The 24,902-nt window shown below is 41.5% G+C and overlaps 1 protein-coding gene across 9 annotated transcripts in view; it reads left to right on the forward strand.

The window, feature by feature from the left end:
* Positions 1–24,902, forward strand: part of PHF21A (PHD finger protein 21A) — a 149,005-nt gene that overhangs the window by 36,257 nt on the left and 87,846 nt on the right. For 5 of the 9 annotated variants that reach the window (XM_054161474.1, XM_054161477.1, XM_054161481.1 and 2 more), the window contains exons 3-5: positions 1,106–1,241; positions 7,156–7,188; positions 9,597–9,683. In XM_054161474.1, coding sequence (XP_054017449.1) covers positions 1,188–1,241; positions 7,156–7,188; positions 9,597–9,683 — 174 coding nt within the window. In that variant the 5' untranslated portion in view covers positions 1,106–1,187. The remainder of the gene's footprint in view (positions 1–1,105; positions 1,242–7,155; positions 7,189–9,596; positions 9,684–24,902) is intronic. The other 4 variants (XM_054161482.1, XM_054161478.1, XM_054161483.1 and 1 more) reach the window with 1 other exon arrangement.

The raw sequence follows: 24,902 nt of genomic DNA on the forward strand, positions 1-24,902 counted from the left end.
AAAACCCATAAAACCAAAGAAGCAACAAAAACAAACAGCAACAAACAAAACCCAAACCACCACCACCAAACAACAAACGAGAACCTCCCCCCCCCCACCAAAGAACCAAAAAGGAACTCTTTTAACACTTCAGTAATTCTTTAATGTGTCTGTGTCTAGATGGAAAAGTGACTGGAAAAATTGCTGTATGATGTTTTCTGATGGCTTTTATCTGTGTGTATTTATAGATGTTTTTACACAGGTCCCTTTGTGATTTGAGGGTATGGGACAGGGACAGGAATCTCGATCTTCTTTCAGAAGCTGATACTTGTAACTTATTTCTGAACAAAAATTCTTTGTTCAACATTCAAAGCTTGTGGAAGCGTGGCTGATAATGCTCTTCTGTGTCAGAGGTTGGGGGGGGGATTAATTTATTTGCAGTCCAAGTGAAGATGGTATACTCATTCTACAAGCAGAATTTCAGGATTAAAAAGGATTTGGAAATTAATGGTTTTGCAAAAGTCTTCTGCTGCTTTGTGTCAGCCCTGTGTTCCTTCAAAACAGGTCTCAGCTGGAATGACTAACTCAGCACAAACTTCAGGCTGGGGGCTAATCATGTATTAATGTTGTTCTGTCAAACTGCATGCAGGCCATCCCATCTAAGAATAGCTCTATAGTATCATGGAAGTATGTTAATGCACACCATTCTGTTTAACAACTTATTGCTGTTTGGGTTGCAGAATTTGAGTCTTCAGAATATATTTCTCATCCACACAGATTTTTTTATTTAGTAGTTACATTTTCTAATTTAATATGCAACAGCAATAGGATGTTGGTGGGAAATAGCTGCCTGCAAACTAAGATAAGGGACGAGTGTGTCAACTTTGGGGTATGTGGGAAGTAACAAATTCGTCTCAACGACTCCGAGGCAGGCATTTTGTGCAGCCTGTGGATTTCTTGTGTTGGGAAGATTGTTTGTGTTTGGTCTAGAAAGCTGCACTTGACTAACTATAGTTCAGGTCTGCATTCCTGCTCTGTTATATTCTGCTTTTTTTCAAATTGATTTTTGTTGGTTTTTTTAACCTCCTTCACTAACCAAAACAAAACCTTGATTTGTTTTCTGTAGCGCTGTCCTTAAAGAGGAAACCAGAGACTAAAGGCACTAGAATCAGCAAAGACACTTTTAGAGAAAGTGGAGAAGGTAGAGGATGGAGCTGCAGACTCTACAGGAGGCTCTGAAAGTGGAAATTCAGGTTCACCAGGTAATTTGTATTCACTCTCGCTCTGACTCTGCAAGCAGCAGGAGCATTAGTATTGCTGATGACGTTACAACCAATGGTAGCAGTAAGTAATAGCACTACAACTAGAGTAACAATTGTTGTGTAAGCTTGGAACTACTTTAGAATTTCAGACTCTGCATTTTGACCCCACCACCTGTTGTTTTTCAGCAAATGTGAAAAATCCACATAATCAGGCCGTGGGTGGGGATTTATTTATTTTATTTTTAATTTTTTCCTTTTTTTTTTTAAATATTTTGTAGCAGTGATAAAAACATTCTGAAAACTCTGCATTCAGCAACTTGTCTGGAAGGCTTTTCTAACGTTCTGTAGCCAAATTCAGTATTCAGTTGGCGTTGGAAGAAGATGGCAGAGAGGAAGCTTTCAGGCTAAATGTGCATTGCACTGCGTAGTCTCATCTGGTGCTTCTCTTCTGGGGTCTCTTGTACCTTCTAGTCTTGTAGTTGGGTGTCTCAGTTTTAAGAGTGGAGAGAAATTATATTTTTACCCCCCCTAGGAAGTAAAATAAAAATGCTCTCACATGGGATTGGAAAGAGTTAGTAAGTTTAAGTGGAAGTGCTATTCACACCTATATACAGAAATTACAAACTGCCCAAATTCACATTCAGTCTCAGCCCAGTCTTTCCACCTGGGCTAACAACAAGCTTCTTAAGCCAAAAAAACCTTTTCTAAACCTCCCATAGTTTGGCCAAAACCTCTGTTTCCCCCCACACAGCTCTCTACCCCTGCCATGCCTGTGCTGGACCCAAATGGCATCGAAGAAATTAGCTTTGCCCAGGCAAACCGGGGCACTCAAGGCTGAAACCCTTCCCTGAAATAGCAAACAAGAGAGATGATCTGTCTGGGAGAAGAGAGAGTTAAATGCTCAGAAGACAGTAATGTCCATTTATATAGAGGAATAGATGCAGGCATGATGGGGTGAAATAACAAAAGATTACAATTTCCTGAATCCCCTCTGGAACTCCTGGAAGACCTCTCTGTGGTAGGACAGCTAGGCTAGTCCTTAACCCACAACAAATAGAATAGGATAGGATAGAACAAACCAGGTTGGAAAAGACCTCTGAGATCATCGAGTCCAACCTATCGCCCACCATCTTTCCAACTAAACCATGGCACCAAGCACCCCATCCAGTCTCTTCTTAAAGACCTCCAGTGATGGTGACTCCACCACCTCCCTGGGCAGTCCATTCCAATGGCTAATGCTGTGTAATTTTGTGAACTGAAAGGTTGTAGTGCTTGGACTACAGTTTTACATGTTGGGTCATTTTTGCTGGTAGCCTGTCCAGTACTCTGGCAGTAGAGTTGCAGGTTGTCATTCCATTAGACTATAAATGAGAAATATTAAAAATAATGGTATAAACCTAATTTAGCAAATGTAAGAGTACATATGCATATTAATTCTTGGAACAAAATTGTTACAGCCATGAACACAGAGTAGCTGCCAACTTGAAATGTTAAATTTATCAATGAGACCTTTTCTGAAGACAGTTCTCCAAGTATTTCCTTTGGGTGTCTGCAACTTGCAACTGTTACACAGTGGATAAAAGAAATGCATGGTAGGGCACACTGATCTCTCTATCCCATCATACACAACTTGTTCAGACAACCCACCAGGTAAGCTGGAAATATTTTACAAGTGTTCTAGGTGACTTGCTCAGGAGTTGCCACAGTGATGAGCACAGTGCAAGAACTTAATGGGTGGATTAGTGAAAAGAAGCTTTAGCAAAAGACAACTTTCAGCTGGGAAGGAAAACTTGAAAAAGGTGAAGATGGGTTTCCAGCACCTGCAAATATATATTTTGCTCTCCTCAGAAATTCCCTTGCATGCAGAACTTCAGTGAAGTTTTGGCAGGGCAATAAGGAAATTCAGAAATTACCCATGGTGTTTTGCCACAGGTGTTAAAAAGGTTTAAGGCCAGTAAGTATTTTTTTTTCCCCCTGAAGTATTAACCTGCTGTGTGGTGATCAGAACACACCAGTCATACTTGTGTTTGTGTAACAGCATTTACTTTGTGTGTGTATCCACCTTCCCCTGTATGCCTAAGCTGATCAAAACCAACCTGGTTTTTATTACTAAAAATTGTGAGACTGAATTTTGAATGATCTTTAGAATAGAATAGAATAAACCAGGTTGGAAGAGACCTTCAAGATCATCATGTCCAACCTATCAACCAATCCAACCCACCTAATCAACTAAACCATGGCACCAAGCACCCCATCAAGTCTCCTCCTAAATACCTCCAATGATGGCGACTCCACCACCTCCCCAGGCAGCACATTCCAATGGGCAATCACTCTCTCGGTATAAAACTTCGTCCTAACATCCAGCCTAAACCTCTCCTGGCACAGCCTGAGACTGTGTCCTCTTGTTCTGGTGCTGGTTGCCTGGGAGAAGAGAGCAACATCTTCCTGTCTGCAACCTCTCTTCAGGTAGTTGTAGAGAGCAATAAGGTCACCCCTGAGTCTCCTCCAGGCTAAGCAACCCCAGCTCCCTCAGCCTCTCCTCATAGGGCTTGTGTTCCAAACCCCTCATCACCTTCGTTGCCCTTCTCTGGACATGTTCCTTTAGCCTCTCTTCATAACAGTGATGATAACAGGGATAAAGACTGCAAAATGTCCAGAAATATACTGTTTTTTAACAACTTTTCTTGACCCTGTTCACCTTAGCTTTGCCCAATCCTCATTTAAAACTGAGCTCTGCACTGAAATCAACTTTAATTAAATTTGGGTTTAGTTGGGGAAACTAGACAAGCCCTTAGATCAGAAGAATGTGGGGTTTTTCTTTCAATATACTCTATATTCCCATAATTCAGGCTAAGAACAGCCCTGAATCTTTACCATGGAAAAATAAGTCTTGCAACAACATATTGAGCACTTCAGTAAACTTTTCTTTAACTGTGCCTGAGTGGTTACTGTTGTGATCGTCAGGTGGCTGCTAATAGAAATGAAACTGGTTTTGACATGCACATAAAAAAGATCTTCAGATGAAATGTTTGAAATGTATTGTGTATCTTTGAATTTTATGTCTTAAGAGATAGAATATGTCCCTTCTTATGACAGGGCTGAGGATTTGTGCAGAAGTGGCTCACCTGTCGTCATCTCCTTATCTAACACTTCTTTATCTGAGGGCTCTCTGAAAAAGCTTGCCATAGACATAGTTTGTTGTCCCTTTGTTAAGTGGTGTACAGATGTCTGATGAGCATGCAGAGCTCAGCTCTGTGCTGAGCAAAGCCTTCTGGCTTTCTGATGCAGTGTGTTAACCTGTGACTGCTTCCAGAGCTGCAGAACCGATGAAGTGATGCTCAGTGTCACTGTATTTTTGTTTGTAGAATGGCTTCTTGTGTCCTGCCTATTCCAGTTCACCTCCACAACTTTGTCTGAAGCTTTGATGCTGCTGCTTTGCAAAGTGTGTCTTAGGCTATGGGTGAGGGCCTAAAGAAGGTGTTCAGTTGTTTAGGAAAAGCTGCTTTGTTTTGTTTTGTTTCATTTTGATGATTGAAGAGTTCTCCATAATGATGTCTGACCAGGTCACCTGCTGTGTCAGAGTACAACTTGAACATTCAGGTATCTTCCATGTCAAAGCTGTATTGCTTGTCCTGAGAAAAGATGCATCACATCTAAGTGTTTCATTCTGCTACTGTGTTGACTTAATTAAGTTTATTTTGAAACAGTCTGCTCTTCATAGTTTTGATCACAAGAGGTGTTAAAGGAGTTATATTTAGCTATTCTCACAGAAGGGTTGGGTTTTGTGGATGACTCCTTAAGCTGATGTGTGGAAAGAACCTAAAACATCCTTTCCCTTCTCGCATTTCATGGCAAAAATATCAATAGGTTTTAAAACAGCTTGAATAGAGCCTGCACTTGGGGTCAGTGCAGAAGTGGGTTTGTGTTTTGTTTTGGTTTTTCTTATGATTGGATGATGCAGTATTGTGATCCATAAATCTAGCAGTTCCTTAGGAGCACTTCACAGTCAGTGTATTGTCTTATGACTGGGTCTGTACAAGCACTTTGTATAAAAACTAGCAGAGCTGTTGCTTGTCAAACTGATGTGGCAGGAAGCATGGAGGAAATAAGCTAAGCATCTAAGCACAAGGGTCAGATAGCAGCATAGCTCCTGTGACACTGAGTGGCAGCATGATGACACAGTGACAGTCAGCCCAGGTAAATGCCAAGTGATGCACTCTGGAAAAAGTCCCAGGTTTACATCTGCAGTACCAGACTGCGAAGGAGTTCTTGCAGCAGAGAGTTCTTGAACCTTGCATGCAGTTTTAAACTTTGCCTCCAGATGATAGAGACAAACTACAAGAGTACAGGAAGAGTGCTAAGAGTGAGCAAAACAACAGAATGATTTGTGCACAAGGATGCTTTCAGTCTCAAGAAGCAGTGACTGATGGAAGAATGTGTGTAGAAAAAAATGTAGGAAGAAGTCAAATAGAGAAAATCATAAAATTATAGAGTATATCTGAAGTTGGAAGGGACTTCTAAGGATCACTGAGTCCAATTTCCAACTCCTTCTGGCTCAGGTCAAGACTGGTTTTCCATAACCTTATGTGCCTCTCATGCTTGCATTATCAAAAGAAAAAGGAGCTCTTTTTACGTAAGAGCCCTGTGGTTATACTTTGGAACTTACTGCCACAATCTTGAGTGTTTTCCTTAGCTGAAAAAGTAATTAAGGCAGATTAATGGAAGACAAGTGTATTACCAGCTATTAAACCTAAGACATAATCTTGGAAGACAGCAGAGATGTAAACTGCTGAAAGGTGGGAGATAACAGACTATGCTTGTCCGGCACAGACATCATGCTGATGCCTCTGTTTGCTGTTATCTAGTACTGGAATGAAAACGAAGCAGGTGAACGTGGGGTCTGCCACAGAATTACCTGTGTTGTGCCTTTTGCTTGGTTGTTTGCTAATAACAGTTTTTAGCATCTGAAATTAAATGAACAGAACTAGTTGACAAAGTCTGAGCTATGTGGGCAATATCAATGCAGGCAAAATGAAATGTATTTTTTTTTCCCTTCTTGTTTGCTTTGTCCTTCTGTTTCTCACTCCTTTTCCTGATTCTGATGAGCAAATGGGGAGGAAAGTACAGACTTCACACTGATCTTATCATATGTGAAAGGGACGTGGCAAAGCGATGAATAAATGTGGCTGTAACCAAAAAAGAAATTGATAATTTGTGGTTTACATTTTCTCTCCATCCTGAGCTCTGCTTTGGTGGCAGCCTGGTCACTTTTTGCTTGCTTAGCAGTAGCATTCTCCTGCAGCTGCCTGAGGGAAGTGAAGGAGGAAGAATAGTGAATGGTAACCATCTGTCTGCTTTCCCTTGGATGTGGAGGGCATCTCTTCTACAATGATCTCAATCTCTCTCTGAGGGAGGAAAGTGGCAAAGATACTTCTGAACATGGGTCTTCCATGTGGTACCAGCCAAGCCAACACACAGGCAGACCCTTAGCACTTGAAACATTCTGCTCTTGAATACACAAACAGCTTTTGTGCCCGCAGCAGTTATCTGTGATTTGTGTTTCTTGTGACTGCAAGCAAAGAAAGCAGCAGTTCTAGAGGAGACACAGCTATTAGATTATCTTACCCAGCTGGCTGAAACTGTTCTTAAAAGGCATCACTTGTTCAAGAGCTGCTTAGGAGAAGGAGCAAAAGTGGTTGCTTAGTGTGGCAGCTTTGCTGTATTAATAGGAGTAGGTTTGGAAGTTGCATAATGCTGGATTGCAGGCCTTGCTATTGAAATGCTGTAAGCTGCATCATTTTGCTTTTACAAAGGGTCTTTGAAAATGTTGAGTTCTAAACTGTTTAACAATATCTGTAATGAAAATCTTCATTGTATCGCATCTCTTTCTTCTTTTTTTTTTTTCTCTTTCTAGAAATTGGTTGCCCAAATGAAGCAAGATCCACAGGTAAATATCTATTTTTATATGGCATTGTTTACCCTTAAAAGTACAGGAAATGAGAGTGTATGAAGCTTGAGAATTTTAGACATTTCTTGATCACATTTTTTTCCTTGCTAGCACAGTGTTTAGAAGAAAACTGTTATGAACAAGTCTTTTAAACAATGACTGGAAGATAGTTGAAAACAAAACCTTTTTTCTTCTTCCCCCCCCCTTTATGGAACCTTTTGCCTCCTATTCTCAATAGTTTAAATCATGTTGATGGTTGGACTCAATGCTCTTAGAGGCCTTGTCCAACCAAAACAATTCTAAGTGATGCTTGCATGCTGTGGTGCACTTCCAACATCCACTAAGTTTCTGATTGTATTGGAATCTCTCTTTATCAAATGTGCCAATACTAGAATTTGATTATTTATTTTTTTTTAAATTCTCTGAGTATCAAAAGGTTTAGAGTTGTACAAGAAAAGATAGGATATTCTGTCCACAAAATTGTGTCCAGTTAAAGAATGCACCTTAAGTTGAGGCCCCGTCCCTGGAGGTGTTTAAGACCAGGCTGGATGAGGCTCTGGCCAGCCTGATCTAGTGTGGGGTGTCCCTGCCCATGGCAGGGGGGTTGGAACTAGATGATCCTTGTGGTCCCTTCCAACCCTGACTGATACTATGATACTAAGGCTGTGTTCAGGGTGCCTGTCTTGGCTATCTAACCTCAGCACTGTAGTATCCAGAGAGGGCACTTAGCCTTGGGATGCTTTAACTGCTGAAGTTAGGTACCTGCAGACTCCTTGCATAGACAGCAGAAGTCTTCACTTTCCTAAGGACTGTGTAAGGAGGCTGGGCTGTCTTGTACAGCAATTAAACTCTCCAGTGTGCTGAATGAGGAGTTCTGTGGAGGTCTCTAACCAGCCTCAAATGTTGAGTACAGGGATAAAGGCAGCTCACTTGAGGCTCGCCTTAAGTGCTCCATTCCCATACTATACTAAATGCCCTGTAATTTTCTGAGCATATATTTTTCTGAGCTCAGTGGAGTAGGAAGGCAGCTTTTTGTAACAGACAGATAGCTAGACTCCTGACAGAAAGGGATGAACAGAGAGTAGGATGCTGCTGGAAAAATGTTTGTTCTAGAACTTCTTTATTCTGATGGGATTTGGGTAAGGTCTGCTGCACTTAACTTGCTGGGCAAGTCTGCTAACAATTAGCCTGTGGAGCAGCTTGCTCTGAGTTCTTATCTGCTGAAAGCCAGGTCATGCTGAAAGCAGCCATGCAAAGTTCTTGGAGCCAGGAAGAATAAATCTGGTCCCTGCTTCCTGTGCTCTTAATACATTTTTATCCCAGATTATTAAGTGGAATCTACAAGGGAGGATGACTGCTCAATATCGGGTTTTGCTAGAGTTGTGTGTACATTGGAGAAGTCTTATCTACAAGCTGAGCTTGTAATCCATTTCAAAATTGTGTGGAGGAATAGAAAAAGTTCCTCTAAGGATCTCAGTCCTGTGTTTTAATATTTCTGTGTAGTATAGGAAACCTACATAACCTAGTGGAAGGAGTTGACGACATAAATGAGAACTGAAAACAAAAAAAATGGGGGGAAGAAAAATGGAGGGAAGCTTACTTCCCTGTCACTTTTCTGCAGAGCTTCACAGACTTTAAGGAAATAATGCTTTTAATTTCTTTACTTTGAGTAGGAAAGAAATAGTCCTGGTAAAATACAGTTTTCTGGCTGTATCTTTATAGGGATACTTAGAGCTTTCAAATCTTAAAACATTGTAAGTGAAGTACTGATATGAATGATGTGCTAAGGCAAGTGTAATTCTCTTAGATGCTGTCTAGGGCATAAATGCACTTGGAAATGAAGACATAGATACACTTGTCAAATGAAGGCAAACATATGAATTAAGCTTTAATAGATATGCTTGCTACATCACCCTACACAGAGATACATATGACACTGTTGCCTAAGTAGCATAGGTGAGAATGCTTTAGGTGACATACCCTAGCGTGCTCTTGTATACCATATGATACTGTTGTGCTGCATATTAACAGGCATTTCTTGTTTAACTTGTAAGCTTGATGAAATGTACAAACGTGCTTTTTAATGCAGTAGGCACTAATGGATGTTTTAATGAAACCTTCATTCCAAACTGGATTGTCTTTCTGAGTGCAACAAAGGTCCTCTGATTATCGTTGCGCTCAGTGACTTAAAGCGAGGCTTTGTTGAGCCTCTTAAATTTGTTGTCTGTACATCCTGAGGTGCTGTATTTGTACTACACTATTTAAAAACAAAAAAGGGGGTGGGGGTGGGGGTGGGGAAGAGAAAAACACACCCTTAAAAAAAAAAAAAAGTATCAACAAACAACAACAAAAAAGAAACACCTTCCTGCTACTACTCCATGTTAACAAATGGAATATCTTTCTCACAGATATTTTTTCTTTCTAATCAGAACGCTGATTTGAAGAAACAGCTTCATGAACTTCAAGCTAAAATCACAGCTCTGAGTGAGAAACAGGTAGGGAAACAGAGATTTATTTTTAACACCTTCTTCTAAAGATGTCTGTTTTCCCAGCTTTCAAGAGAGCTGCCAAATTTTTTAAGTTCAAAAAATAAGTGTGGGCAAGCAGACGTTTTGAATTTTTATTTATGGATTTTTCTTTCCACAAAGGAGAAGATGAGTTATTGCAAGCCTATCAAACAAACAACTGGTATAATCAGTGGAAGCTACAGCAATTTTTCTTGTGCTGAAACTAGTGCTTTATATTAAGGGAGCTGGGAAAATGAATGAATTTTGTCATTTCCTTTATTATTACCTTGAAACTTGTTCTGTACCAGACCGGTCTGGTTTGGGCAGATCTTGAGATTTTGTGTTAGTTGATCCACACTGTGCATCTGGGATGAGTATGCTGGAATTTTTCTTTGTGTCTGGACCAACTAATTTCGTGACAGTTATGAATACCCATGGACAATTTGGGAATTAGTTGTGGTGTAATTTATCATGTACTTCAGTACACAATTGTCTAATGTTTGCCATTTGGTAGGAATTCTCTTTGACAGGTCTAAAGTTCTGAGTAATAATCACGTGTGAATGCTTAATAGAAAGATAGTGGAACTCGAAGATGCATCTTGTGGGTGACTAGGAGAAAAATAAATAGCATTGTGAGATCTACAAAACCTGTTATCATGTGGTGGTGAATGGTGCCACATCCAGCTGGCGGCCAGTCACCAGTGGCATCCCCCAGGGATCAATGCTGGGCCCCATCGTCTTTAATATCTTCATTGATGATCTGGATGAGGGGATTGAGTCAGTCAGCAGCAAATTTGCAGATGACACCAAGTTTAGGAGCAGGTGTTGGTCAGTTAGAGGGTAGAAGGGCTCTGCAGAGGGACCTCAACTGACTGGACAGGTGGGCGGAGTCCAATGGGATGGCATTCAACAAATCCAAGTGCCAGGTGCTGCACTTTGGCTACAGCAACCCCGGGCAGAGCTATAGGCTGGGGTCAGAGTGGCTGGAGAGCTCCCAGGCAGAGAAGGACCTGGGGGTGCTGATTGACAGCTGCCTAAACATGAGCCAGCAGTGTGCCCAGGTGGCCAAGAGGGCCAAGGCATCCTGGCCTGCATTAGGAATAGTGTAGCCAGCAGGAGCAGGGAAGTCATTGTGCCCCTGTACTCTGCATTGGTTAGGCTGCACCTTGAGTACTGTGTCCAGTTCTGGGACCCTCAGTTTAAGGAGGCCATCGAGACACTTGAACGTGTCCAGAAAGGGCAACGAGGCTGGGGAGAGGCCTTGAGCACAGCCCTATGAGGAGAGGCTGAGGGAGCTGGGATTGTTTAGCCTGGAGAGGAGGAGGCTCAGGGGTGACCTCATTGCTCTCTACAACTACCTGAAAGGTGGTTGTAGCCAGGAAGGGGTTGGTCTCTTCTCCCAGGCAACCAGCACCAGAAGAAGAAGACACAGTCTCAAGCTGTGGCAGGGGAGGTTTAGGCTTGAGGTGAGGAGAAAGTTCTTCACTGAGAGTGTGATTCATCATTGGAATGTGCTGCTCAGGGATGTGGTGGAGTCCCCATCCCTGGAGGTGTTCGAGAGGGGACTGGATGTGGCACTTGGTGCCATGGTGTAGTCATGAGGTTGGTGGTGACAGGTTGGACTCGATGATCTTTGAGGTCTCCTCCAACCTTGGTGATACTGTGAAATTGTGATGTTTTTAAGACAAAACAAACCCCCCAAAACAACCAAGCACCACAGCAGCACACACAAAAAACTCATACCCAACCTACATACGAAAGCTAAATTGACTTAAGCAGTTCCTTCACTGTACTGCTTATGTGTCAATAATGGAACCACATTAGGTCATCAGGCGATGCCTTTGAAGAGGGAAAACATTTTAGGCAAGAATATAGCTATGCATGAGTGTCAGATACCTGCAGTCCTCTGCTATTATCTGCATGTGTTCTGTATTGAGAATTATCTTTCCTAAGGACTTAGGCAGACAGTGATTGATATTTATCTAGACATTTGGTTTGCTAAAAATTTATAGTACGTTTTAGTGGCAGAACAGTGAGTCTAGGAAGGAACACGTAAGGATAATCAAGAATATTCTTTTTTAATGAGAATACTAATTCAACAAAACCAGAGGTCTTGCTGATGTGATGGCATGCCTCTCTTCAAGATGATTTATTCTCTGAAACCAGCGTGAGCCTCTGCATGTGGCTGTGTCTCACAGCAAGCAGCTTCAGGATTCTCTGGTAAACTCTGGGGTCCCTGGCTACGTTCAAAATTAGCTTGCCTTCATGCCAGGAAGGCAGTCATGTTGACTTCCAGTTCACATGATCAGCAGGGACAGGCAGCGAGGTAGCCAGTGGAAGGTAAGAAGTAAGTATATCTCGCTGTAACTTTTAAACTTGGATTTGTAATGCTTTAAAATCACGTTAGAGTGGCCTGTACTGACATATAGTCTAAATTGCCCCTCATCAGAAATGCAGCTCTGTCTCTTCTGCTGGATATTACAGCTCAGAGTACTAAAATGCACTTGTTCATGAGATGAACATGGGCTAAGTTTCCAGGGGCTTTGAAAAACAAATTTCTGACTTCACTTTCACCACACAACAAATACAGTCAATATGAAGTCCCAATCCAGTTGCCTTCTTTGTGTATTTATGGCTTTGATTATCAGTAGAACAGTGAACTTACCTATGACTGAAGCTTAAATACTATATCTACCACTAGGCCACAGAGCTGCCTGTTGTCCCAGGTGATAGTGTTGTTCAAGTAGAATGGCTGTGGTCATGGGAAGTGTGAGTTCTTAGCAGGGGGGAACCCCAAAACTTCCCAGTGCAGTGAAATACTCAACCCTTCTTCATCACAGGAATATGTTGTCTAGACATCTGTGGCTTAGCAGTGCAGTTGAGCAGCGTTTTAGACACTACAACAAAGCTCTTGATTGGTTTTGGTTGGTGTTTTTTTTTTTCATTTTCTTCTGTCTTTGCTTTCTCTTTAAGACAAATAACAATTATCAATTGTTTTATGGGGAGAATATTATCCAACAATTCAATTTTCACACGGCGTGGAGCAATGTGCCAGTTTTGCATAGTAAGTAAATGCTTTCTTACCGTGCAGTGCATGTCCTAAGGACAACTGCAGCATGCACTATCTGTGCTCTTGTTTAGAGCCAAGTAAGTAGTGCTGATGCCTGTTGTTCAATGAATAAGCTGACAGCCTAACTCTACCTTGGACAGTTACAGGAGGCACAGCTCTCGCCATATGATTAGCTTTTAATGAAGTGTGAAAAACCAAAGTTCCAGCTTTTGTGGGATCCCTGCTCAGACAGTGGTGTGGAGCTGAGACCCTGTTGTTAGGCAGAAAAATGAAATCTTTCTGGCTTCTGAAATACTGTGTCAGCCTAATGTAACCTTTTCCTTTGCTCTCTTATTTAATGAAGTTGCATGAAGACTTGAGCAAGAACCAAGTCAGTGGTAGGTTAGCTAAAAGCTTTTAGTTGCTTTAGGACTTCTCTCCATTTCTGAAGCATTGTGAGAGCAGTGCCGACACTCGCTGCCAGTCGCTGTGGTGATTCATAGTGGCTTAGGTTTCTTGCTGAGAATAACGACAGCTCTGTTCAGAAGTTTGTGAAATTGAAGAGATCTGGCAAAGTACAAAAAGAAAGCAAGTAGGCTGTGCAGCGTGTGGGCTTAAACCTAAAGAAATTTGTTAGCTGAATCAGGGTTAAACTGCTACAGCACGAGGTGTGTTGTGTAGTCTTAGGGTGTTGGGGTTTTTTTGCCTTTTGAAAATGGGGAAAGAGGTGGAGGTAAATGCTTTGATTTGTTTCACCTGCGAGATGATGGAGCGATGTATGCTGGTGGTATTATCACACAGAAGAAAAGCTTCAAATAGAGAGGGGGGGGGGAAAGGTATTTAAAGATAATTTAGATTTAAAGGGCAGTAAACATGAATCCTTCAGATGACTATTTTCCTCTGCCAGTCTCTTTATGTTATTAGCTTGGAACTCTAAACTGTGCTTACCTTATTTTTGTAATCTGTGGGCAGTAAGGTGAATTCAGTTTAACAGACTCTTTCCTCCCCTGTAACTGTGAGTGCTGCAGTTTGGAAATCCTGAATGTGCTGGCTTTAAAACTGATTTCCCCTTTCTTCCCCCATCTCTCTCTTCAATAAAGAGAAATCAAACTGCAAAACAGTTTTCACTGCCAAATCTAAGTTTAAGTTGTAAACATGAATTAAGTCAGTTGCAATATAACACTGGTTTTTATTGGCTTTCACATCTTTGTAAGAAAGCCGTAGTCTTATCACTCTTGCCTTTGCTTTGTGTTCTACAATGGTGTCTTCCTTTGGCACTCAATTTTGTAGACATTTACCCATAATTACCTATCACTATTCAGCTTCTGTCTGAGTGAAATATGCTCCTTACAATTAAACACATAACGAATGTACTCGTGGATTTTTCTAGTGTGCACTGTTGTTCACTTTGGGGAGGCTGGGTGGAGGCTGATACCAGTGGCACTAGTGAAAAGACTTGAGTTTTGAAGCAGGGCTAACATAAAGGAGCAGGAGGGATGTAATCTTGAAATAGCACCTTTTTTTTTTTAATGCTTCTTTCCCTCCATAGCTAATTAAAAATTTGTAAGATGATCCTGCAGATGTATGATTATGTAATGTACCTTTTTCCAGCACAAGGAAGAGGGTTTATTTATTTGACTAAAGAGAAGTAAGGAAAGAATTGGGTAGCAAGCATTCTTTTCAGCAATGTCATGTCAAATACAGAGGAATTTCTGCATCTGTCCTTACTACAATTTCTTGGAAAGGTTGGAGCCATATTCTGTCTTAAATGTGGAAGAAAGCTTATAGGAGCAGTCTTTTGACCTTATGGTAGAAAGGTGATGGTGTATACACCAGAAAAGGTGCATACACTAAAGAAACCACATGGGGGGTTTTGGTCCATCTGAAAGTAGAACAAAAATGTCTCTTAGTGTAGCTGCAGTGAATTTCACTGAATCTTCAAGAAAACAGTTTTTGGAAGCTAGGCTTGTGTTCTGATGTGCGTGCTCTTGACATGGAAAGCGTAAAGTGGATCCTGTTTGATTTCTGAAGAGCTGTATACACTTGTAGGAAAAAGTACTCAAAAATAGTTGTCGTCATAGAGATCCTCGTGGGTTTATTTTTCACAGGGGGAAAAGTTTAACGTACTTTACTGCCAAGAGTATTTGAAAGTGTAGAATATCATCAGAAAAAAATGCACCTAGGAGAGCAAGCTTACCTCTGCTGTTATAAATGGGCAAATCTAGTGACTTTTGCTTGTCTTGGAAGTTTACAGCACATTGAGGTAGTAGTGGAGGTTATTCTAAATCCTGCGTGTTCAGGGTAAGACTCCTTTTCACCTTGCCCCTGAGCAGCGGGAAAGGGGATTGGTGTAACTTACCCATGGGTTTGTGTAGTAGAATAAACGTAAATGTTGCTTAGACTGACAAAAGGAGCTTGTTATTTAAGTCTTCAAAAGCTGTCAGGAATAGCTTTAAGCATCAGTGTTGCTATATTTATTACAGGTACCATAACTGAGTAATGAAAAGATTGGTAATGTGCATAAATTCATCCTGTGAGACTGTTCTTCTTGAACGCTTGTCAGTCATAGTAAAGGTGAATTTTTATGGAGGCTTTTTGAACACATTATCAGAAAATTGTACCCAAAATGTGTTCCATCATGTTCTGTAAAGACGAAAGGTGGTGGTTTGGTGGGAGGAAAGTAAATGCAAGAAAGCTGGAGAGCAGTAAAACTGGTGGGAAAGAGCACTCTGAAATGCTTCTGCGTGAGAAGGTAGCCTAGATATGCTTGTATGTTTATAGATATTCCCAGTGAACATCATGAGAGCATTAGGTCTGAAAATCTGGAAACAGATCATGAAGTCACTGACTTCTCACTCCTGCTAGTTTTGTCTGGAGATTTGAATCCCTCCTTTCCCCAAGGCCCAGGAAGGACATACCAAAATGCCCATAATTCTGTTGGTAATGGAGGAAGTGTGGAAATATGCCATCTGAACGTGTAGCAACTAATAATTCGAGGCAGGTGATGCTTGATTTCAGTTCCAGTTGTTTATCTGGAGCTGTGCGTGTTACAGAACACTTATCTTTAAGTAAATGGCATGAATGACAAAGATATGCTAATTTCCATGTAACTGCAAGCATCCATTTATGCCAGCTGTTTATAAAGTAGTCTTAAAATATATGAAAAACAACTTTGTGCCTGCCCAGAGTTCAGTTTTAATAATAAAACCCTGTAGTCATACACTTAGCTCTGGCTCCTCCCATAATTGACTGTTTGTCAGCTCCTTTCGCAGTTTGCAGTAGTCACTCATTTTTCTTGTCACAAAGACACTCTCTGGATGTAAGGAGTAAGTATCTGCCTCTGTGAATCGTCAGACTCTCTTGGGCCCTCTGATCAGTGTGAACAGCACCTGCTTAGAAGGTGAATGTTTGTTTGAGAAATCTGCATGAGCTTACTGGTTTAATCTTTGGTATTTATTTAATTTGCATCCAAGTACTGTGTGTGTGGAAAATGTGAATATAATGACTTCTCATTAAGTTATCATCTGCCATATTCTCAGGATATATTGGCTGAAGCAAGTTTGGAATGTTGTGCAGATGACGGTAGATAGGCAGAGTGCACACATCTCTCCCTGCTGCCTCTTTTGCCCCAAACTCTTCTGCAAAACTGATGTTACAATCATTTGTATGTGACTGAAATACTGCTAAGCGTTCTCAGACCTTCTGTAATGCTTAAATCGTGATTAAACCCATACTGGCACCTAAATTTGGATTTCCCATTCTTCTCTTAACATAACTCCACCTGGACTTCCCACTCTTGGTTGGTGAACCTAAATTTTGCATATCTAATGTACTTTACTGCCAGAGTAACTTAAGGAACACAGGTGACTGTTTCATAATATCATTAAAAAAGAAAAAACCCTCCACATGCAACTATTCCTTTAGTACTGATTTCACAGAATTGTCAGGATTGGAAGGGACCCAAGGATCATCCAGTTCCAACCCCCCTGCCATGGGCAGGGACACCTCACGCTAGATCAGGTTACCCAGAGCCACATCCAGCCAGGCCTTAAAAACATCCAGGGATGAGGCTTGTACCACCTCCCTGGGCAACCTGTTCCACTGTCTCACCACTCTTACAGTGAAGAACTTTTTCCTGATGTCTAATCTAATTCTACCCTCCTCTAGCTTGGATTCATTCCCCCTAATTCTATCACTACCTTACACCCTAAAAAGTCCCTCCCCAGCTTTCTTGTAGGCCCCCTTCAGATATTGGAAGGCCACAATAAGATCTGCTTGGAGCCTTCTCTTCTCCAGACTGAACAATCCCAGCTCCCTCAGCCTGTCCTCATAGGAGAGGTGCTTCTGCTTCACTCATTTTTGAGCTCATGCTGTATTTAAGCCACATTTGGATGCAACTGGAAAACTTCTTTTTATTTTTAATTGAGCCTGTTAAATACATCTTTGACCTTCATGTGAGCAGGGGCATAATTCCAAAATAGCCTGCTCTGCTTGAAAATCGACATTGTTGATAGAAACCAGTCAGTTAGACTAGAGTGTTTCCTTGAAAATCCCCTACTGATGGTGAGAGCTGGTTATTAGGTGCTTCTGCATGTTCTGGCTTGTTGGATAACCTCACACATCAGTAGTTATTTCAAGGTCTGCTATTCCCTGTCTCCGTTTTATACTTGGAGGAAAAGACAGGCAAAACATCCGATTGCAGCGACTGGGATATAGGATGTGTTGTGTAGCACCCTTAAAGGTGTCTTAGTTGGATACTGGGAAAAAGGCTTAAATGTACTAATGAATTTTTATCAGTGAAAACAGATTTAAATAGCCCGTTCTGCACTGTTCTGCATGCCTCAGTGGAACAAATTCACAGCCACAGAAGCAGTATATTGATGTGTTCAAAGTGAACCCGAGTTAGAGGGAATGAAATCCAGGGACCTACTTTGCAGAGCCATATGGATCCTTAGTGCCTTTTGGAGTTGTTTGGTCCCCAGCTCTTCTGAAAACTGTATTGAATTTTGGAAGAGAGAAGGGAGAAAGACAATGTGTCTAATGCTTAGAATACAGGCAACTTGTCTTTGCTGTTTGATCTCTGCTGCCTGGTTCTTGATTGGAATATCAAACACTTCCTGAGTCTTTCTTGCACCAAGACTAGTTTTATTCCACAGCTGTACTAAACTGCTTTCACTAGTTAAGATTGTTGTCTTTAATGATTCTATGCCCAAGGACAAGACTGACAAGGGTAGTCAACTGTTAGGTGGTGTAATGTGGAACAACTTAGCTCAACTCTTCCATTTGAAAAGGACCAAGATGAATCTGATACTACACTGCTTGCATAGTGCCAGTTTGGGATTGGTTTCTGTTAGTTGCACTGGCCTTTACAGCTAGACTGGAGGTCCTTTGTGGTGGACACTGCACAAATAAAGAGGAAGTAGCCTTTCTGGAAGCCATGCAGAGAGAAGCGATACACTAAGGAATCATGGGAGGGCTGAATGTGTCTGGGTTGCTTTGGTTTTGTCTGGGTTTTTTTTAATATATATATAAAAGTTTATTGCAGAGTTTGACTTTTTGAATAAATGTTATCTGCTCCTATTGCTTTAGCCACTATGAAGTGTTTTGCTCAGTTTGTTGTGATAGACTTGGGGCTTGAAAGGCTTAAAGCGAGAACAAACCGGAAGGATTAAAAGGTAAGAATGCCCTTGATGGGGTTTCACTAAATCTCTGTGCTTTTTTTTCCCCCCTATGTTGACATTATTGTAGGGAGCAAATGCAATTTTTTCACTCTTAGGAAATGCCAGTGAAATTACAACCTGGGGTACATCTTCTGTCCATAGAAATAATTAAAAGTGGTTTATTTTCTTCAAATGTGGGTCAAGTCAATGTGAATTCTACTATTTGTGGGCATTGCATATAGTAATTCTTTCTTCAGTGTTGTACTTGTTTCTGGGTTAACTTATAAAATACTTGTTCTGGCTTGTAGAAACTCCAAGAAGTGTGTAATTACTTTAGAGCAACTTTTCCCCTGCTGTTGCATTTCAGTAACTGGTCAGCAGAGACACCTAATGAGGTGTCAGGGAGAAATAGGTGGTGGTGGAAGCCAGATAGCATATGGGTTTTCTTGGTGTGTTGTTTTGTGGGGTTTCTTTTGGTTGGTTTGGTGTGTTGTTTTTTTCCAGTCAGATTTGCTATTCTCTGAACTTTTCTTATTTCCTGCTTCATGCTGTCAAACCCAGTATGGATGTGCAAACTCTCTCTCAACTTTCCCCCCTTGCCGTAATGTGACAGGTAGGTTTAGGCAGTGGCATGTGCAGAGTTCTGCCAAAAATTCTGCTGGAATGAGTTTTGAATTACCATGGGGATTAATAGGGAGATGGAGAGAGTACTTCCCAAGAGGCAGTTCAGACAAGGGAACCTAATTCCTACCATTCTGTGTTGCCTTTGTGAGGGTGCACCCCTCACTCCACTGACTACAGAAAACTTGTATGAAGATCAGGCTGCAGTTAACTCCTCTGGGTTCATTACTTGTTTTTCCTGCACCATCTGATGTATTCTATGGAAAAGAATTATTGTTCTCTTCTTCCCCCCCCCCCCCCCCCTTTTGTTTTGTTTTTTTAATAGCAGGATGATCTTTGAGGTCTTTTCCAACCTTACTGATTCTATGATTCTGTGAAATTTTAAGTGCCTTCTTACAGGAGACTTTTGAAAGCTAGCAGGGAGGGAATCCTTGAGTTGTGATCAGCATTTCTTCTTTGTCCTGTGAACTCCCTTCAGGGTTAGGTGAGGTGAGTTAGAAACAGTTCAGTAGCTGTGGTTCCCTTCCCCTGCCCCCCTCCCCCTCCACCCCTTCTTTCTCAAGATTTCCTCAGTAAAATATTGGCAGTGTGTCACAGTAAATGGACACTACTGTGTAAAAGAGTTGGAGCCAGGCTGCCCTATGTAGCAAGGAGAAATAAGCCAGGTTTTTCCTTAGCCAGTAAGTAAAACCTCAGTGATGGTGTTTGTACTGTTTATAGAAGGCAGAACCTGTTTACCTTAATTTCCCTTGAAAAATAAACAGGGAAAAATTGCACAGGAACTCTGAATACGTGAGGTGAATTTTTGAGACATATGCATTAGAGCTGCTTAATGTCCTGCAGAGCAGCGAGTGGCTATCCTTTTATTTTAGGCTTCTGAAAATGTGAATACCTGGCAGTGTTTCAGCCTGTGGAGTCATGTCCATAGCCATGCCCTCTCGCTATAAATTGCTGCTTTTTCATTATAACGTGGCAGCTTTTCAGAGCAGCGCTTTCTTCTGCAGTCCTGTGTCCAGCCCAGGGTGGTGTGGAAGAGTCTGATTGTCAGCAGCTTTCTAACATCAAAAGCTCCACACGCACCTTTGGACTGGTAACAAGTGCTTCAGCAATCACCTTGGACAAAGCTGTGTTCTTGAGTTCCCCAACTCATTCTAAATTTGTCATATATCTCAAGAGACAGAAGTGTCCAGTTCTCCAAGTAAATCATCTGGGGAAAACAGTTTTACAGCAACCCAGAACAGTTAAGTTCCTAACATTTGACCTCTGGGCAATTAAAACTGTGTGGCCTAAAAGTACTATGTACTTTGTCTGAAACTTGCAAACATCAGAAGCTTTCCAATCTCTTAAGTTTTGTTTCTTTTCCACATGAGCATCATTTAAGAGTTGTCCAAGATCCAGTTGTGCCTGCCATTGTAAGAACTACTTTCTCAACATCTTGTCTTCTGTAATATACTGGAATCCTGCGCTTGAAGGCTGGTTTGATAGATGTTCCTTCCATACAGTGAGGCTCTTCAGAAATCACAGTGTCACCAAGGTTGGAAGAGACCTCAAAGATCATCAAGTCCAACCTGTCACCACAGACCTCATGACTAAACCATGGCACCAAGTGCCACGTCCAATCCCCTCTTGAACACCTCCAGGGATGGTGACTCCACCACCTCTCTGGGCAGCACATTCCAATGGCCAATCACTCTTTCTGTGAAAAACTTTCTCCTCACCTTGAGCCTAAACTTCCCCTGGCACAGATTGAGACTGTGTCCTCTCATTCTGGTGCTGGTTGCTTGAGAGAAGAGACCAACTCCCTCCTGGCTACAGCCACCTTTCCGGTAGTAGAGAGCAATGAGGTCTCCCCTGAGCCTCCTCTTCTCCAGGCTAAACAATCCCAGCTCCCTCAGCCTCTCCTCACAGGGCTGTGCTTGAGGCCTCTCCCCAGCCTCATTGCCCTTCTCTGGACACGTTCAAGTGTCTTGATGTCCTTCTTAAACTGAGGGGCCCAGAACTGGACACAAGACTCAAGGTGTGGCCTAACCAATGTAGAGCACAGGGGCCCAATGAATTCCCTGCTCCTGCTGGCCACACTATTCTTGATGCAGGCCAGGATGCCATTGGCCTTCTTGGCCACCTGGGCACATTGCTGCCTGGGATATTTTAGTGCTCAAAACCTGTCCACTTTAAATAGATAAAAAGCAGCAAAATCTTGCTCTAAATATTATGAATATATATGAAGGGCAACAAGGCTGGTGAGAGGCCTTGAGCACAAGCCCTATGAGGAGAGGCTGAGGGAGCTGGGGTTGTTTAGCCTAGAGAAGAGGAGGCTCAGGGGTGACCTCATTGCTCTCTACAACTACCTGAAAGGTGGTTGTAGCCAGGAAGGGATTGGTCTCTTCTCTCTAGCAACCAGCACCAGACCAAGAGGACACAGTCTCAAGCTGCGACAGGGGAAGTTTAGGCTCAAGGTGAGGAGAAAGGTCTTCACCGAGAGAGTCGTTCGTCATTGGAATGTGCTGCTCAGGGAGGTGGTGGAGTCACCATCCCTGGAGGTGTTCAAGAGGGGATTGGATGCGGCACTTGGAGCCATGGTGTAGTCATGAGGTCTGTGGTGCCAGGTTGGACTCGATGATCTTTGAGGTCTCTTCCAACCTTAGCGATACTGTGATTAGAAATCCTTCTATTACCAGACCTGGGCTAGTACTTGAATAGCTTAGGAAAAAGTTAGCCCTCATGTAAATGTCAAATGATTATGCTGTTGTTCAGAGAACTGAGTATTATTTCCTGCTTTTGAACTTGTCCCTTTTTTTTTTGTTGGTTACCTATCAAAGTGCTGTCATTTGGGACGAAAAACAATAAATCATTGTAGATCTGTTTTTAACATAGCTCTGAGAACCTCGGATGGTATTGTGGAAAGGATTTTGGTGTACAGCACGGTGCTGATGTGGAGAAGATTTATTCTAATCAGATACTAGGCTGCTTTTTCCAAAGGAAATGAGACTAATTTATATTTATAGATACAGAGGGAAATTATTTGAAAGATTTTGTCTTTAAATGTAACTTAGTGTATGTTAATTCCCTTTAAATTTTCACTTAGCTATGACTATCACAGAATAGATTTGGAGTTTATAACAGTTTTCTTTATGGAGAACTGGCGAGAGACTTGATAATTTCTCCCAAATTACTTTTAAATGCAGTCAAGTCATTGTGCAGCTTTTGTCTGACAGTTTCAGCAGTCAAGGATGAAATTTCTGCAGAGGTCTTGATTTTTATTTTTTTTTTTAGCAAAACACAATGCAGTCAGATGAAAAATGCAGATACTACAAATGCAAGTTTGATCTGTTAATGGGGAATTATTTCTAAAGAGGATTTTTACTTATGAAGTTGTGTCTTTAGGAGCAGTTAGGAATTTTTGTAGGTCACTTTGGATAGTTGAATACTGACTACACCTTGGAGTTCAGACCCATGTGCCTCTCTTGTTGACAGTAGCGCTGAGTCAGGCCCTCAGTGAGTGTCAGTATAGATCTTAAAATCCAAGGAAACCTATGGCTAAAGTCCACTTAAACTATGAAGCCATTTTAATTTTTAGCCTTGCTTCTATTTTTATTGTTAAAGTAATTTAAAGGCCTTTTAAACCCACTTACATGAACTATGAAGAGAAAACCCTTCAAGAATCCCTAGAAATCAGCACTTAGAATGTAAACATCTCTGGGCACTGCAAGGAGTCGTGCAGACATGCCAACTGTAGGCAAGCAGAATGTTCTGCTGGGCACAAGCTAGCCTGTGAGCTGGGCAGATTTGCAAACAGTTTTTTTTTTCTGAGGTCATCAAAGTGCTAGATATGCTGTCACTCACAAAGCTGAAGTACTTTAAAGGGAGGAAACAAATACTCAGACTCTGCTGCTTGGGTTTCCCTTACTGATGCTCTGCAATGCATTTTTTCCCTGGATAAAATGCGGCTCGTAGTTTTTGCGTGTGTGCCTGTTTGCTGTTGTAGTAAATGCCAAATGCACTGCTTTTATCCTGTGCATCAGGAGGGTACATTATGGTAATACAAAAATGTGTCAGGCTCTGAATCTTCTTAAACCTTAAAATTTCCTGACAGGAACAAAAGGCAATAATCAAAGCAAGCAGGACAGCCCTGCAGCAGCAGGGGTGCAAGCGCTCCGTGGAACGCTACCACAAAGTACTTGATTATTTTGGTGTGGTAGCAATGCCTTGGACTGCACTGTGGCAGTGCTAGCTTTAACTCCATCTATAGTGTGCTAGGTTTATATTTGAGCAGTAAGAGAAAATTATTTTCCTCATGTTCAAGAAGAAAGTTTCAAACTTGAAACATTTCATTGCTTTTATTGTGTATTTAGTTTTGAGTATAAATGCTACTTGTAAACTAAATTCCTTCAGAACAAGAGGTAGTATTTCTTGGGCTTGTGTGTATCCTGTGGGATCATAAGGTGTGCTGCCAAAGCGCTGCTGCCATTCTGCAGTGCATATTAGGTCACTGGTGTAGCCCTTTTTTAGGTGGTAAAGGGTAAATAAGCAAACAGGTTTTGCCCTTTCCTCTTCCTTCATCCTGCTTCTTTCTTTCTGCTCTATTAAGCGATGTAAACACGTTGTGTTCCATCATTTCCTAATGGGCTTTACACCATTTGGATTTAGCTATGCAGAATTAAACTTGATATACATCCCAGAAAAAAAATTAATCTCTGTAGGTTCCAAATTATTCCAGAGTTGCTTGAATGAAAATTGCTGATCATTCAAATCCTTACAGGTGATAGAATCTCCTTCACATTCACAATTCTGTATTTGAATGGTGGCTGTTTTGCTAGCTTTTCATTTAATTTCTCTATACAGGATTGCAGGTTTTAAACAGTATGTGTGTTATGGCATTTAGCAGATAGTTAGCTTCCCTTCTGACCTCTCCTGAGTTAGCAAGAGACCAACTTAACTGACACACAGAGAGTCATTTTGAGCCTTAGCTCTCGAAAATGTTTTAGTGGGTCAGGTGTCTCTAAAATTTCATTACATCCTTTATTTGCCTTTAAAATATTAATGATCTGCTCATGCAATATGCTGATTAAGCCTAGAAAATGCTGAGACAAAAAGTTCATTTTACCACTTAGGGTACCTGGGGTTTCTCCATGTTTAGTTACATGTCTCAAACCGTATTAAATATTCTAAGACCTCCTGAGTTTGGGTCTGTTGTGTGAAAAGACAGGGAGGGTTTAGCTAATTGGTCACATAATCTCTCTTAACCTCCTGTATAAGAGAGAAATGATTGTGGACTTAAATGTGACCCCAGTCTGAGGCATGCAGGGGGTGGTAATTTCTTGTTTGCTTGCTTGTTGTATTACAATTGTACCTACAACCCACAGGATGATAGAGTGTCTGTGCCCACATGGATGGGCTGTGGCAGCTGAGCTCTTGCTCCCTCCCTGCCCACCTAATTGTTTGCAAATTAACTGTATACATTTTTATGAAGTTAAATTTCTTCTAATAGTATCTAATTACAGCATCACATTCTAAAACCCTGTGGAAATGCTGTGTGTTGCAATAGTTTTGGGCTTACTTGGTAAAGCTCTTAAGACTTGTTCTTCTTGCAGTAATGATACCACAATTAACTCAGACCAGAAAGAGAGGACTGCAGAGGCCTGGGGGAAGCCCTGTTAGTCCCCAGTTCTGAGAAGAAAGCTTGCACTAGGCTTAACAGTCCAGTAACACAGTATTTCCCTTTATCAGTGGGTTTGGGGTGTGTGTACTTCTCTCTGAAGGTTTGACAGGAGTGCAGCCCTGCTCTTTGCCTGCCTTGCTGGGCCTGTAGGGGCAAGAGGCAGTGTTTCTATTTCTGCCTATTGCTTACTCTCTCATATTGAAGAAGCTGTGATAGGA

Source organism: Dryobates pubescens, chromosome 5 (assembly GCF_014839835.1).
Source record: "Dryobates pubescens isolate bDryPub1 chromosome 5, bDryPub1.pri, whole genome shotgun sequence".
Lineage (NCBI taxonomy): Eukaryota > Metazoa > Chordata > Aves > Piciformes > Picidae > Dryobates > Dryobates pubescens.